This window comes from Macaca fascicularis, chromosome 7 (genome assembly GCF_037993035.2).
Source record: "Macaca fascicularis isolate 582-1 chromosome 7, T2T-MFA8v1.1".
Classification (NCBI taxonomy): domain Eukaryota; kingdom Metazoa; phylum Chordata; class Mammalia; order Primates; family Cercopithecidae; genus Macaca; species Macaca fascicularis.
In genome coordinates this window covers 19007419-19022234 of record NC_088381.1, presented here as the reverse complement: position 1 = coordinate 19022234, position 14816 = coordinate 19007419, and the positions used below count along the sequence as shown (strand labels likewise).

Sequence of the window (14816 nt, the reverse complement as noted above, 5' to 3'; positions counted from 1 at the left end):
GGGATTCAGTAGACTGCTCAGAGCAGGGGCTAGAAAACCTTTTTTGTTTTATTATTGAGAATTGCCATATATAGGGAGGGCCTACGGTTTTTTTTTTTATGATTCAGAGATTTGGGGGGTAGCTTAATGAAGTTTCAAATGAAGAATTAGGTCATTTTTGAGAAAGGGCCTAGAGAATGTTTTCAGATGTTTCAAATCCAGTAACTGAACCTGGAGATTTATTACAGTGCTCTCGTGCTGAGACAGCAGCTCACCTTTAAGAACACGCTTTCATGTAAGTTAGCGAAGTACTGGCTCCTGACTGCCTTTCCCGTCTGGATCCTAGGTGGAATGGACCCACGCGGCTTTCCTTGGCTTTGGCTTTCTCCTGTCTTACTCTCAACTTCTCTCTCATGGGTCCTTTTCCTTCATTCCTAGGATGCTGCAGGACATATTGAACGACACGCTGAAGATGACAGCAAAATTGATTCATGAAGTTGTTTGCCTCCCACGTTGGGAAGTCATTAGTTGAACTATTTTCACATCAGCCCCCCACATAGGCCACTCTCTTCCCTTCCTTGGTGAAGCAAGGAAGGAGAAAGCGGTTACTAGCCAGGCCTCTAGCATACGTCTGGGCAGCTCTATGGGATGATAGATTACTCTTTAAGTTCGTGCTGGAGGTTTTAAATAGATTTAGACAGATGTTAGGGAACCACACTCCTCTGGGACAGCATGGCATATAGTGATTTATGCTACTTGCGTTCTCCAGGTGTTTATTAAAGATACAGATCCTAATTGGTTACCCAGTTTGACCCTAATCATATGTATATTTTATTGACTTCAGTTTGCAATGTTTAGTTTATGTTCTTATGATGGTTTAAACCTATAGTCAGGCTTTCAAGTACAAATTTGTTTAAGTGCTAGACTTTCGGGATCAGTTTTAATTTCTCCATTTGTAATAGCTGGGTATTCAAATTGGAAGCAAATAGTTTTCTTTCTTAACAATTATGTGCAGTGTGTGTCCTTGTTTTCTTGCTTCATAGATGGACAGAGCTGGCTTTAAGTGCTAAAGGACACAGTAGATTTTTGACAAACAGTGGCTGCTCTGCTGACCATATTTTAGGAATTCAGAAAGCAAATCACATGGTGACAAGTCCTTACAACACCACTTCCTAGCAAACCTCTGTAAATGTGGATAGAAAGCTCAGTGTGAGGCAGTGCGTAGACCTAATGTCTACCTTTACGTTTGCTGTTGAACTGGGCACTACCTGCCACAGATCCTGTCAGGCTGTTGCAGCTGGAGGTGTACCTTTATCTTCCTTTCTAGCGTCTGACCCTGCAAGCCTAATGTCGGTTTGAACCCTTTTTGGTTTGTTCAGTTGCCAGCCTCCATCTCTCCCACTATATGGCTGTGCCTAGACTGATGGCAGCCATCCAGTATTCCTCTGGGCTCATGGGTGTTTTCCACCCCTCTGCAGCACCCAAGATGGTGGGGGAGAAGGGGTTAGAATAAAGCATCTGAATACGGTTTTTAGGACCTCAAGCAGACTTCCTAGAGACTTGTTTCTGAGACAGTTCTTTGCCTTCACTTCCCTGCTAGGTGGGAAAGAAGAGTGGAGCAGAGACTGCCTGGCCACTGAGAACAGCCAAATTCACAAACCCTCAGTGGGGCTTTGTTTTTGGATTTTCTCCAGACTCATCAGTAAACCTGTAGAAGTGTTGCTTTCCAGCCTTTTGTTTCTGGATCCTCAAAACTCAGAAAGTGGCCAGGCGTGGTGGCTCATGCCTGTAATCCCAGCACTTTGGGAGGCTAAGGCAGGCAGATCACCTGAGGTTAGGAGTTGGAGACCAGCCTGGCCAACATGGCAAAACCCCATTTCTACTAAAAATACAAAAATAAGCTGGGCGTGGTGGTGTGTGCTTGTAATCCCAGCTGCTCAGGAGGCTGAGGAAGGAGAATTGCTTGAACCCGGGAGGCGGAGATTGTAGTGAGCCGAGATTGCGCTACTGCACTCCAGCCTGGGTGACAGAGTGAGACTCCGTCTCAAAAAAAAAAAAAAAACCTCAGAAAGCTTCTTCAGAGAGAGAAAATAAGGGGGAGGAGCCCAGGGCCACATACCAAGCTTTGGGACATGCTCTCTGGGATTGCAGAGCATCCAGGTCTGTCTTCGCCCCTATTAGTGCACACACATCTACTTACATGTGTTCCCTCAGGCTATCGGGCAGGGGGACTTCACCAGGGGGTTCATGGATAGGCTTCAAGAGGGCCTGGGAACCCCCAGAAATTGTGTGTGAGACTGAGTACGTGTTTTTCCAGAAAAGGCTCCAGTGGTTCTTAGTTGATCCAAAAAATGTTAAGAATTAATCTAGAAGGCTGGGCTTGGTGGTTCATGCCTGTAATCCTAGCACTTTGGGAGGCCGAGGTGGGTGGATCACTCAAGGTCAGGCATTTGAGACCAGCCTGGCCAACATGGTGAAACCCAGTCTCTACTAAAAATACAAAAATTAGCTGGGTGTGGTGGCGTGTGCCTGTAGTCTCAGCTACTTGGGAGGCTGAGACAGGAGAATCACTTGAACCTGGGAGGTAGAAGTTGCAGTGAGCCAAGATCCTACCACTGCACTCCAGCCTGGGCAACAGAGTGAAACTCCACCTCAAAAAACAAAAAAAGGTTAATCTAGGAGATAATGAATGGCCTAGTACTAGATAATAAATGCCCCCACAAGCTCTTGACTTCTGTCCTTGGGGAAAGCCATTTTGTTAACCACACTAGTGAAATGTATGTGATGCTTAATGGAGAACAGAGAAGATCTTGTTGCAAAAAATGTGTTAAATATTCGTGCTGTTTCTGTATGAGATTAAGAAGCTTTTCCCACCTCTCACCCCTGTTTCCTATAAGGATATCCAGAGAAGCCAAGCTGTTCTGTGTGTTTGGGAATGGTCGTTTCCCGGGAAGATGCATTTGGATCGATGACTAAACCTGGCCCTTTTCTCTGGGCTGTAGTGAAGCCGCATTTTCATGCTGGCTGGCTGTGTGCTGAGAGAGCCTCGAATGCTCTGCCGCATAGTGCCCTTCTGCCCTGCCTGAGGATGTGTGGAAAAGATGAGAGTGGAGGAGCCTTTGTGCAGCAGGAGGAGGCTAGGTGAGGTGTCGGGCCGTTGTGGGGAACTTCTGAGAGTATTACAGACTGGTAGAATCAGCAAGAACTCCGATTTGGATGTCGCTTTGGTGGAACTGTGTGTCTGTATCTGCCTGTGTACGTGCAAGTGTGCAGGTTCCTTTGTGTGCATGTGTACGCGTGGGAACCTGTACTTGTCATATTTTTCTTCATTTCACGAAGGCTTTTTTTGAAGCAGTGGCAGTAATAATGCCTTTGTTTCAAGAACACATGAAATTCTTTTAACACCAGATTAGCATGTTACCCAAAATGAACCGTTCTAGCCCTCTGTTAAGAAATAAAGGGACCATAAGCATTTTGGCTGCTTATGGTTGTGTGTTACTACTTACAAGTGTCTTGAAAATTATGCAGAACTTTGCCTTCTTTTTTTAATGTCTTCCACAATGTCGTGACTTATTATAACCCTGTTTCCCCTCAGAGAAGAGCTGTGGCTCAGGGATCTTTGTTGACTCTGGCATTTAGTAGCTTTGTGAAGGAAGGAAACCATTAAGTGACCTGACAAAAACTGATTGATGTCTTTAAAGTAGTTGGAACCACTTTTAGAATGTTATTCTTGGTTGCTTTTGCCTACTTCTAATGGCTTAAAGCCAAGAAAACCATAGTATAAATCCTTTTGTGTACCTATGCTAGTGTTAAAATGGCAGTTTGTTCTGATGAAATATGTCACTTCAAGTTTTATGTGAGAGTTTTTAATTAGGTTAAAAATAATTTTGGCATACCTCTCTACTCAGTTTATAAAGCAATTCCACACAATGCAAACAAAACTCTAACAGCAAAGGTTATCTTGACCTGATGTTACTTGAATTCGAGAGAAAGTCATTACTTACTACTGCACTCCTGCTTTTGTGGGAAAAACTTTTTTCTTCCCCAGAAGAGTTAACAGTTGAGTGTTCAGCTCCTGACTTACCTTTAATTTAGAGGCAATATTATTACTGTTTAAGTGATTATTTGCTTGCCACAGGTTTTATTTTGTCTTTTTTCTGGTAGATTACACAATGGACAACTTTAGTGATGAGGCATGTGAATAATTTGGTGGGAGTAGGTATATACTTAGTGGAATGGTATATTTTATGGAAGAGAATTCATTGGAGGTGAGATTGAAGTATATTGTGAAGTGGGATTTGAACAGCACATATGCTCTGGTTTGCTCAAATAACTGCAGTTTATGCTTGCTTCTCAATTTTGTTTCTGTTACCTAAACGGGAGCTTCTAGAATTATGAAGGCCATACCTGCCACATTTATAAAATAATGGTTTTATTCCTGCCCCCAAATCATCAGGTTCCTCGGGTTTAAGAGAAGCGGTCTCACAGACGGGAATAGAAGTTGTGGTGGAGGTGATTTGGGATAGACTGAGTTCCCTATGCAAGTGGATGTGAGCTCCTCATAGAAACCAGACCTACTGTGTTAGACAGTAACCTCTAACCTCACCTCCTCCAAGCCCAAGTGTACAGCCCTGCTGGGTTACCTGGTGACTGAATTTCCCAGATTCACTCTAAACTCGAGGTAGTGACCCAAATAAACTGGGAGAGGAGCGTGTCAAGGAGGAAAAGCTGTTGAAAATCTTTCTCCTATTTAAGAGAAATATATGCCCTAGAGCTGCTCCAGCACCCTTGGTTTCTGATTTTTTTAATATTGAATATGGATTACAAGAATGAAATCAGATGACTGCAAAAATGTTTATAAGCAAATAGCCTTCTTACATTTTGGTATAAAGCTGTGAACTTCATAACTTTGTAAAGCAAGATATAAAGCAAATACAAGAGGAAAATAAAGTACTTTTACTAACTGACAGTTTACTTTCGTTACCTTGTCTGCATATTCATGGTCAGCCCTTTCCACGTTGGCTTAGCGAGGAAGAAGGAAACTGGGTGGAAAACACAGGATGCCTGTAGATATGCCACAGGCCATGGTCCAGGTAAGTTTAGCAAACTGCTGCGTTCAGGGTTTTGTCCACGGTCACACGACAGGCCAGTTAGTGAACAGAGGAGCTAGGACAGCTCAATCTCCACTCCATTACATTCAGGTAACTGGCCCCTCCTGTTGTACATAACCCATTTATTCTTGATGTCTTTTACAGTAACAACTATTCCTCTGCCTTCCTTTTATGTCTTGGAAAGTATCTGAGCAATTCCTATGCTCAAGAAATAGCAATAGGCATGATTAAAGGGGGGGCTCAAGATTTTTTGTGTATGTTTTTCATTGTTCTCTTCTAGGTCATAGGTGAGTGTAGGATTGGAAGCCATTCAGTCATGCTATGGCTGATATCTAAATGTGAGACAACAAAACACAAGGGGACCAGCCATACACATGCCTTTATTTAGATCAGCTTTTTTCAAAATGCAGCCAAACTTACGAGTCGGACAGCCCAAAGTAACCAGCCCTATTCCACTGAGTGAGTTTACCCCACAGCAGGCCTCTCCTGAAATAACCAGGCAGAACCCAGTGCTGGTTTGGTTCCTGGTCCATGGTGGGAGAGTGTGAAGATGATGGAGGGCTCTAGCACAAGGGGGTGCTGAGTGCCACCAGCAGGTGCTTCTGCAGACAGCCTGGAGCAAGGTTAGCAGGAGCACTCGCTTCAGAACCAAGGCGGCTCGGACCAGAGGCAGGCACTTTCCTCCACACGGCAGAGAGACAAGGGCTTGTTCTTCCTACCTCACTGCTTTACTAAAGGGCCAGGCTAGGCATGACTGATCAGGGATGAGGAGGGGGTAAAATGGAGGAGGAACAGGACTGATGAGGTGCCTGGAGGACTGCAGGGGTGCAGCTGCTGGGTCCTTTGAGGTACGTGGCTTTGGAAATAGAGGGCGAGACGGAAATCCTGAGTGATCCTGCGTGGCTTTGGATGAGGCCAGCCTGGTTCAGGCATACATGGTGAGCTGCAGCCACTGAAAGAAGTCCCAAGATCAGAACGTAGATCAGAAAAGAGTGACCCCGTGCCCCAGGAATCTTACGGGCAAGAGGAAAGGGAACAGTCCCAGTAGGTCAGACCTCCGGAAGATTTTCCAAGCAGCAGTGGTTTACTGTTTCCTTTCTCCTAGATCTTCCCTAAGAAGGTGCATGTTTTCCAGCATCGAGTGACTGGGGGGGCAGAGGTCCCTTTGGGCCTCAATTGCATGTGTCCTGTGAGCCCGCTGAGCCTCCCTCCACGTTCTGTTCCTATCCCCTCCCTCCACCACTGTGTGGAAATGAGCACACCGTGGGTCCAGTCTGCCTTGCTGACCCTCACCTTGCGTTTTAATGTGCAGGGGGAATGGGCTGTGCCTATGCTTTACCTCCAGAACATTGAGTTTGATGATACCGTCTCCATCCTTGTCAAATGCATGAAAAGCTCCTGTGAAAGAAGGCACAGGCCAGAGGCCAGTTACAGGTGCACTCTACCTGTACTACTGTAACTTCCCAAAGAGGACCATGTGCCCAGTGCTGTCCCTCATCAGCACAAAGATCTGCAGGCAGAGAATCGCCAGCTTTGCCATCCCATTCTGGGCCTAAAGAGGGCCATGGCCCTTGTTGCGCCTGGATGGGGCAGACTGGAGATTACCAGGTGAGATGCCTGTTGCCACAACTGCCCCTGCAAGAAAGCGGAGGGCAGCCCCTCTCCCCCACTTACTGAACATGCCCTCCAGCCTGACGAAGCAGCAGATGAAACTGTCGAAGTCGATGTTCATGTGTTTGTCTGCGTACCGCATGGTAATGATGTCGTAGAGCTGGTTGTTGAGGTGGAATCCTGTGGAGGGGACCACGTTAAAGGGGGACATGGAGCTGGAGGCCTTGGGCCTGCCTTCTATTTTCCTTGCCTCTCGGCCACCCTGTGACCTGGGAAAGGAAAATGAGAAGCCCTTTCCCTCTCCTTTCTCTAGTGGGGTCCTAGTAGCCTAGTCCCCTCCCATTCCTGCTCCCACCGCCTCGGGTCCACATCCCTCCCACCCCTTCCTTCTTAGCACCTGCGTCATTGACTGCATTTCGCATCTCGTAGCTGTTAATGGTGCCGGACTGGTCTGTGTCATAGTGTTTGAAAATTTTCTGGCAATAGAAAATTTGAGGATGGAGGTCACACACTGAATCTCCAAATCAACCCCGTTCTTCACTCCCACACTTCATTTTCTCTTCCCACCTGCCAGGCCTTAATCTTGTTCCAGAGGTGGTGGAACTCTTGCAGGTTGAGCTTCCCAGAGCCATCTGTCTGGAGGAGGGAGGTCAGGGCTACACAGCACATAGCAAAATCCCCCTGGATTTGGAGGGAGGGTCTAGAAGACTCTGCCTGGGCTGTCCTAACCCTGTTGTGGTATTTAACCCTCCCCTCCACTCCGCCACCAGTCAGAGATTGCACCTACTCTGTAACCCAGGGAGCCGATCTCCTAAGGGCCACTTTTGCTTGGGCAGGATCCCAGGCCTGAGAGAAGCACAGGGGTTAGGGCAGTTACAACCCAACGTCCTCCCCTTCAGCCTCTAACAACCCCTTTCAGAGGAGTATCCAAGATGTTCTGAATCAGGTTCTGAATTAAGTGTTTTCCTGGGCACAAATGAGGGCCCTTTGCCTGACTGGGCACCCTGTATGGTGCCTTGGCCCCCGTGGGCTGATGACAGAGGGTCGGGAAGGGGCGGCAGGAAGGATACATCCATGAGCGCAATCATGCTACGGCAGGACTCCAGTGTGAACCCGTGTGTCTTCAGGTCCTTGTCTGGGGGGATGGAGAAGAGTGAGAAGGTGCTTTGAGACAATGGGACTCCCCACCCACCCCCCACATTTGGTTTGAGCAACTCACGTTTGTTCACGACTGTGTTAAGGACCTTCTTGAGCTCATCTGCACAGATTTCCATGTCCTGAGGAGGAAGGGAGAGGAGGGTCATGGTTCAGGAGTACAGCAGCTCCTGGCGCAGACGCTTTGTAAAACAAATTCCAGCTGGCCGTGTTTGTGAAATCCCTGTCGGTGCTGTTATGTCATGGGAAGCTAGGGCTTTTCTGAGGAAGACGGGGGCCAGATACTGCACCCCAGCTATCAGGACCACCGTGAGCAGAGCAAAAAGGCCTCTGAGCCCACCAGTGGATGTGGCAGTCCAAAACTCAAGGACTTGTGGATTTCTGTGCCACACACACATTCCGTGGCTCCACCGAAGTCCAAAATGACCCTACCAAACAGTAACAAAATAATTGGTAATCTGAGCAGTTAATCCAGGAGAGAAGCAGCACCTGTGGGCGTCCTGGGCTTGGAGGTACTCACGTCTCCTGCTATCTGCTTGAAAATGTTCCGGAATTGTTGCTGTTCCTCACTTTCCTGGTCAGAGCTGCCAGGCTGTGGCTGTGGAGGCACAAAGGAAAACTGGTTCACAGGGGTCAGAGGTGCACAGGCCTGAGGGGCAAGCTCCTCTGGGCCAAGGGAGCCAAGTGCCTAAAACGGCCAGAGGTGACAGCAGGAGCTGGGACAGGGGCAAATGCAGACCGGTGAGCTGCAGTGAGATGCATCGAGGCCTCAGTGACACCTCACTCCACACCTCTCCAGCCCTGACGCCCCCAGCCAAAGATGTGGTGGCCATGCAGACACAGACAGCCTCCTCCCCACCACCCCAGTCCCCACCCACAAGAGCCGCCTCCACCATCCCAGGCCCGACCATTCCAAACAAAGGTGCCCGCAGGTCAAAGGTCTGACTGTTCTGATTCCTCCAGCCACTCTGTCGTCAAGGCCAAGTCCTCAGAGAACCTCCCCTAGGCCCCAGTGCACGAGGCCATGGATAGAAGAGAGGCCTCGATTGGTCTGAAGACTTTTGCCTCTAAGGCTCACCTCCACTAAGCACCCCACTCCAATCTAACACCCTCCTGTGAGCCCTAGAGGACCCCATTTCTGATGTCAGCCCCACTTTCTGCTCCTATTCTTTATCCCCCTATTGTAAAATGCTCAAGGACACCAGGAGACAGGAGTTGTACCTCTGCTCTCAAGCTGGTTCTGTCTCAGCCTTTGCCTCCCCTTCTCTCTGTCCTGGCTAGATCTACTCTCAAACTGGTTCTGTCTCAGCCCTTGCCTCCCCTTCTCTCTGTCTGGGCTGATTCTGTCTCAGCCTTTGCCTCCCCTTCTCTCTGTCCTGGCTGGATCAGCTCCATGGGAGGTTCAGCCTGCCAGTCCACTCCTAGAATGGAATCCCCATCCTGGGATATTCACCCAAGCAGCAGCCCGAATTTCAGGGGAACTTGCTGAGAGAAAAGGTCAGTGGGACGAATCCAAACCTCTAGATGTTCAAGACAACCCCCTGGGAAGCCTCCAGCCCGTGTATCCCAAGCGCATAGGAAGCCCCCGTAGTGCGCTGGCCACTCCCACCCATGCCACGTGCTCAGACACCTGTGGGGACTGCTCTTGCTTATCAGGGCTTGTTTTGCCTTTGCCCTCCTCTGACTCCTGGTCCACACCCAGCTCCTTGTTGCTGTTTGCTCTGTCCGAAACGAAGATGATGGGCTGGAGAGAGGAGGGAAGGAGGGAGCGGGCAGGGAGGAAGTGAGGATTACAGTCTGAACAGGCACACTGAGGCAGCCTCTCTCTCGGAGCAGCTTTATCCAGTGAGAAGAGGAAAAGAACAGGCGGGAGCTCTTCAACCTCAGTTCAAGCTCTGTCTCTGCCACTGACAAGCCGTGTGACTTCAGTTCTTTATCTTTTCATACCCACTCCATCCCTCCTCATGGTGGAGTACTGAGTTCAGCATGTGAAATGCTAAGAATGCTAAAAGTGCAGTGATTGTCAAGTATTTTGTGGACTTTTTTTTTTTTTTCCAGATGGAAACACTGTTCAAATTAAATTTCCTGCAGAAACACCGTGTATATAAAGTCATTAAGAAACAGAGCTGCTCTGATTAATGAGAACAGAGCTCTTTGCCCTCAGCACCCCATATCACCATGGCAGCTACTGAGGCACCTCCAAGGATCCTCTAGGACTCTGCAAAGTACAGACTGAAAAAGGACACGGATCAGCGGCATGGTCAGTGGGTGAGCCATCAGAACACTGGGCCGGAATCCCAGCCCTGCCCCTCATATGAGAAATCTCTCGGGCCTCAGTTTACTCATCCTTTAATAGTAAAACCTGCTTTCCCTCCTCATCGGGCTCTTGTGGGGATCAAATGAGATACGGAATGCAAAATCATACTGCAGAACCATTTAAGATACTACACAAACAAGGGATATTTTCAAGACATGCTCGTGCAAGTGACAAGGATATGAAAAGGGTGGAGAGCGGCTGCTGCATGGCGCCAACACTGGTGGGTGCGGTGCACCTGTAGGGAAAGCCCAGGGAAGGCAAGGCTGTGGGGATTGAGGCTGCAATGAAGAGAACAACGGGGCAGGCAGAGCCTCTCAGAGCAGAAAAGCAGCCCGCCCGGGCTCAGGCGTCACTGCCCTTCCATGCGGCTCATCTAGGACAGCTCAAGCAGACAGACCCATGGAAACGGCTCCCCAGCTTTGGCTCCCAGCAGGCTCCAGAGGCCCTGGCTTGCTCTGCCTTCTAAGCAAAGTGTCTTGCTCAAGCAGCTGAAGCTTGTGGGGATCCCAGAGCAAATGGAGGTCACAGTCTGAGGGAGGATGTGTAGGATGGATGTGATGTGGCCATGGAGCATCCCTGCCAGGCACACGCCAGCAGGCCTGAGTGTGGGTCTGGACAATGCAGGCCTTGAAGTGTAGGGGCCTGGCAGCAGAGACAGAGGGCAAGAAACACAGGTATTGGAGTAAACAGACATGGTTTCCAGTTCCATTTTCCCCACTTATTAGTTCTGTTCCTTGGGCAAGTTCACTTCTTTGAGTCTATCTCACCTATGAAAGGGGAAAAATAACAGCACCCTACTTTGTAGATACTGTTATAATTGGGGGGAAAAAACACAAAAAGAGAGTTTGACCCCAAGCACAGTGCCTGGCATGTGGTAGTGCCTGATGAGTGTCAGCTCTGGTCTGGGCCAGCACCAGTACCCAGAGGTCCCCTGTGATGGATCCATCACCACCAGGCACCACCAGAAATGCTAGCACCAAATCTGATGGTGTATGATGGCCTCTTGTGGTTCAGGACACAGACTCTGGACCCAGACTGCCTAGCTCTAAGTACTGGCTCTGCCCCTCCCTGGCTGTGTGGCCTTGGGCAAGTTAGTCAATCTGTCTGTACCTTTTCTCCCTCTGAAAATGGGGATAGGGCTGTTGTGAGGATGGAATTAATCATGGAAATCACCTAGAAGAGTGCTTGGCACGTAGCCTTCCCCCAGCAAATCTCAGCTGTCATTACTGTACTCTCAGCCCCAGCAGGAGCTCAGGGAAGGAGGGGGAGGAGGAGGCAACTCTGGTGCATGCATGCATATGAGCTCCAACACACATGCACACACACACACGCATGCACACACATGCATGAGTACACACACTTCGTGCTCTCTACCCACACACCTACCTTGGTTTTTTTCTTTTTCTGCACAAGAAAAGGAAACAGTAAATGCAGAATAAGTGAAAAGCAAGTTGCCAGAATGGCCAGTGGCTTTTGGCTTCCCTGTATCCTGGTCTTTAGCTTGGGGGTGAGGCTCCGGGGTCCAGAAATCTGAGTCACATGGAGCCAAAAAAGGGCATGGAGGGTGAAGGGAGAAAAGAATTCTTTCTCCCCCATGTCCAGACACCAGTGACTACTCTGCCATTGTTTTTGTAATTTACTCTTACTGCATATGGCAAGGAAAAGGATCTTCTGGCTAAGGCTTGCTTTCTTCCTTTTTTTAAAAAATGAAATTGGTGGCTGGGTGCGGTGGCTCACGCCTGTAATCCCAACACTTTGGGAGGCCGAGGTGGGTGGATCACCTGAGGTCAGGAGTTCAGGACCAGCCTGATCAACATAGTGAAACCCCGTCTCGACTAAAAAATACACAAATTAGCTAGGCGTGGTGGTGGGCACCTGTAATCTCAGCTACTCAGGAGGCTGAGGCAGGAGAATTGCTTGAACCGGGGAGCGGAGGTTGCAGTGAGCCGAGATCGCGCCACTGCACTCCAGCCTGGGTGACAAGAGCGAAACTCCATCTCAAAATAAATAAATAAATAGAAATAATAATAAAAATGAAATTGGTTACTAAAACACCAAAAACATGGCTCACTCAAACTGACCTGACAATGGATTTTGATTTATAGAATATTTTAAAAAATCTTCGAGCAACCATTTACCATAGGGACGTTTTCTTTGGTAAAAGCAGCAGCTCTGGCAGGCTGCCTGGGCCTGTAATCCCTGTGGCAACTATCCGCTAAGCCGAGGGCCGCTGCTCCCCGTGTCTTCCAGATTGCCCATGGCCCCAACATTCCTGTGGACCCTCCACACTGGAGCCAAATGTCAGGTGAGAACTGCAGACAACTGTGTCAGTGCAGGGACATCAAAACCCCTGCACCTGCCTACTCTACTCAGGTGACATGCCAGCTCCTGTAAGCTTTTGAGTTTGCAGGTCCTGATCAATACTGTACACCGATGACCAGCATCCAGATGACCAGAACAGACCCCCCCACACCTACCACTAAAACCAATCGCCTGTGGTCATTCAGAAGGCACTTAGAGACCTGGGTCAGGGTCAGATTTATGACCATGACTCACTGCCCAGAAGGCTGTTCAGAGGGGTATTTGTCCTCCCATTGACGTATGTCATCCCCACAGACTGCCAACTGACTACAGCCCAAAGCCCCAAGGCAGTCACAAGACTCAGCACAGAGAGCCCAACACACAGCACTCTGTGCTTCAGACTTTGGGCTTCGCACTGCCGGGGGCTGGCCTCAGCGTGGAGTCAGAGAGTCTGAATGTGAATTCCAACCCTGCCACTTACTGAGCTCTGTGAACTCAGAGCAGTCATTCAACCCCATTGAGCCCCTACTTCCTTTCTTGAACACCAGGGATTATAACCCCGTCTACCTCTCAGAAACCTCGCAAGTATTGCGATAACACATGTGAAAAGTACCTTGTAAAGTGTAAAATGTGAAAAACACCTCTGTTTGAGTGCCCATGCTGTGCCAGACACTTCACATACATCATCTCATTGATGAAACCTCCCAAAAGGCTTGCGAGGCACATTATTGTCCCCGTTTTACAGAGCAGGAAACTGAGTGAGAGCGACTATAGAAATTGTCCGGGTCACCCCACTGGTAGGTGGAGGATCCAGGTGTCGACACCAGGTCCGCACCAGCTTACTTTCTTTTCTCTAAGTGTGAAATCCAATGTTATCCAGGCTCAGAATCCAGTGTTCACTGCGGCTCTTGTCATCCCTTCCTGTGGTCTTGTTCCCTCCCTCTGATTGTTCAAATTGCTTCTCCCTTCCAGGACCCTCTCCCATAATTCCCAGCCCCTGAACTGCCTCAATGGCCCCCGGTGCATAAGGCCCATTACTTCCGGCCATGCCAAGCAAGATTTGCAGTGCCATGGAGGGACTGCTCAGCACAGCCCAGACTCCCATTCCCTCTGCCACTGCCCACTGTCCCCTGCACCATCTGTCCCCTGCACCATCTGTCCCCTGCATGGTCAGAGAAGGGTACCCTCTGGACTTTCCACACAGAAGATCTAAACCACTCACCACTGGCCGATCCACGGAGATTGTATTTTCAACTTCCCTGTGAGGAACACAGACATGTGGGGTCTCAGTGTCACCAGAAGCAAGCAGGAAGCCCGTGGAGGGTTTGCTCTGGTGCACGGCTTCCCGCGGCCAAGCCAGGACCAGCCTCTAGAGAACCCCTGGAACTAACACCCCCAACCCCAGGAACCAGCCCATGTCAGCACCATCCCCAACAGCCAAGCCCAGGCACACAGGTTCTTGTTGGCATTGCTCAGAGCCCCCCATGGCCAGCCACCTACCCATGTACCTGGTGCGTCTTCCAAGGACAGAGATCAGAGTGACAGGGGCTATGAGTTCGTCTATGGTGACCAGGGACAGGATGTGGCTTTCCTGGCCATGCTAACCTAAAATTTCAAGCATCCCCAACACCTCCTATCCCTCTTCCGTACTTTATTTTTGCTCCATATCGCCTCTCCAAATCTAACGTGCTATGTATATTTTTCCTATCCATTATTGTCTCATATTAGAATATTAAGCTCCATGAAGGCAGGGATTTCTTTCTGTTTACTTCAGTACTCTAGGCCTAGTGCCTAGGAGAGTGCCTGGAACATAGTAGGTGCTCAATAAATATCTGCAGAACGGATGAGTGAATGAATGGGGGTAATGTGGCCAGTGGCTCAGGAGCAGAAGACGTTCAGCTGGTCAGCATATCCTAGGACCTCTGGAGGAGACGTGACTAGCTGCCTCACGCCTTCCATCTCTGGAGTGGGCCACGTGAGCTTTTAGAAACAGGTGGGAAAGCTGGGCGGGCACTCACTCGGAGAGGTTCCTCTTTTCAGAGAAGACCCGGAGGATGAATTCCCCCTCCTGGTGGGGCTCGTAGGTGGAGGGCACGATGACATACTCGCTGGGAGGCAGGCGGAAGCGCTGGGACACCTCCCGCATGTTGATGTAGGTTTTGCTCCTGGCCCTCGAGGCGTTGTACAGGAAGAAGTCCTTCTGCAGGTGCTGCCTGTTCCCGTGCATCTGAGACATGGGAGAGCCCGCGGGACGTGAGCCGCTTGGGAGGGACGCCCTGTCCTGCCACAGCCACCTCCGAGGGTCCCTTCCCGACTCCCTGGTCACCCATGTCACAGTCTCA

General features: G+C 49.4%; 2 protein-coding genes across 39 annotated transcripts in view; one reads left to right on the top strand and one right to left on the bottom strand.

Moving 5' to 3' along the window:
• The window catches only part of ZNF106 (zinc finger protein 106), an 81969-nt gene extending 77021 nt beyond the window's left edge, over positions 1–4948 (top strand). For all 27 annotated transcript variants that reach the window (XM_073995597.1, XM_073995596.1, XM_073995595.1 and 24 more), the window contains one exon: positions 418–4948. In XM_073995597.1, coding sequence (XP_073851698.1) covers positions 418–474 — 57 coding nt within the window. In that variant the 3' untranslated portion in view covers positions 475–4948. The remainder of the gene's footprint in view (positions 1–417) is intronic.
• A 504-nt stretch (positions 4949–5452) lies between these two features.
• Positions 5453–14816, bottom strand: part of CAPN3 (calpain 3) — a 58998-nt gene continuing 49634 nt past the window's right edge. For 6 of the 12 annotated variants that reach the window (XR_012414832.1, XM_005559291.5, XM_045397219.3 and 3 more), the window contains 12 exons: positions 14493–14701; positions 13697–13733; positions 11560–11577; positions 9487–9600; positions 8377–8454; positions 7921–7978; positions 7772–7836; positions 7269–7337; positions 7099–7177; positions 6765–6881; positions 6430–6488; positions 5453–6042 (listed from right to left, as the gene is read on the bottom strand). Coding sequence is in view for 10 of the 12 variants with exons in the window: in XM_005559291.5 (XP_005559348.1) it covers positions 6016–6042; positions 6430–6488; positions 6765–6881; positions 7099–7177; positions 7269–7337; positions 7772–7836; positions 7921–7978; positions 8377–8454; positions 9487–9600; positions 11560–11577; positions 13697–13733; positions 14493–14701 (930 nt within the window). In the remaining 2 variants the exon portion in view is untranslated. Of the gene's footprint in view, positions 6043–6429; positions 6489–6764; positions 6882–7098; positions 7178–7268; positions 7338–7771; positions 7979–8376; positions 8455–9486; positions 9601–11559; positions 11578–13696; positions 13734–14492; positions 14702–14816 lie in introns of all 12 variants that reach the window. The other 6 variants (XR_012414833.1, XM_015452454.4, XM_073995609.1 and 3 more) reach the window with 3 other exon arrangements.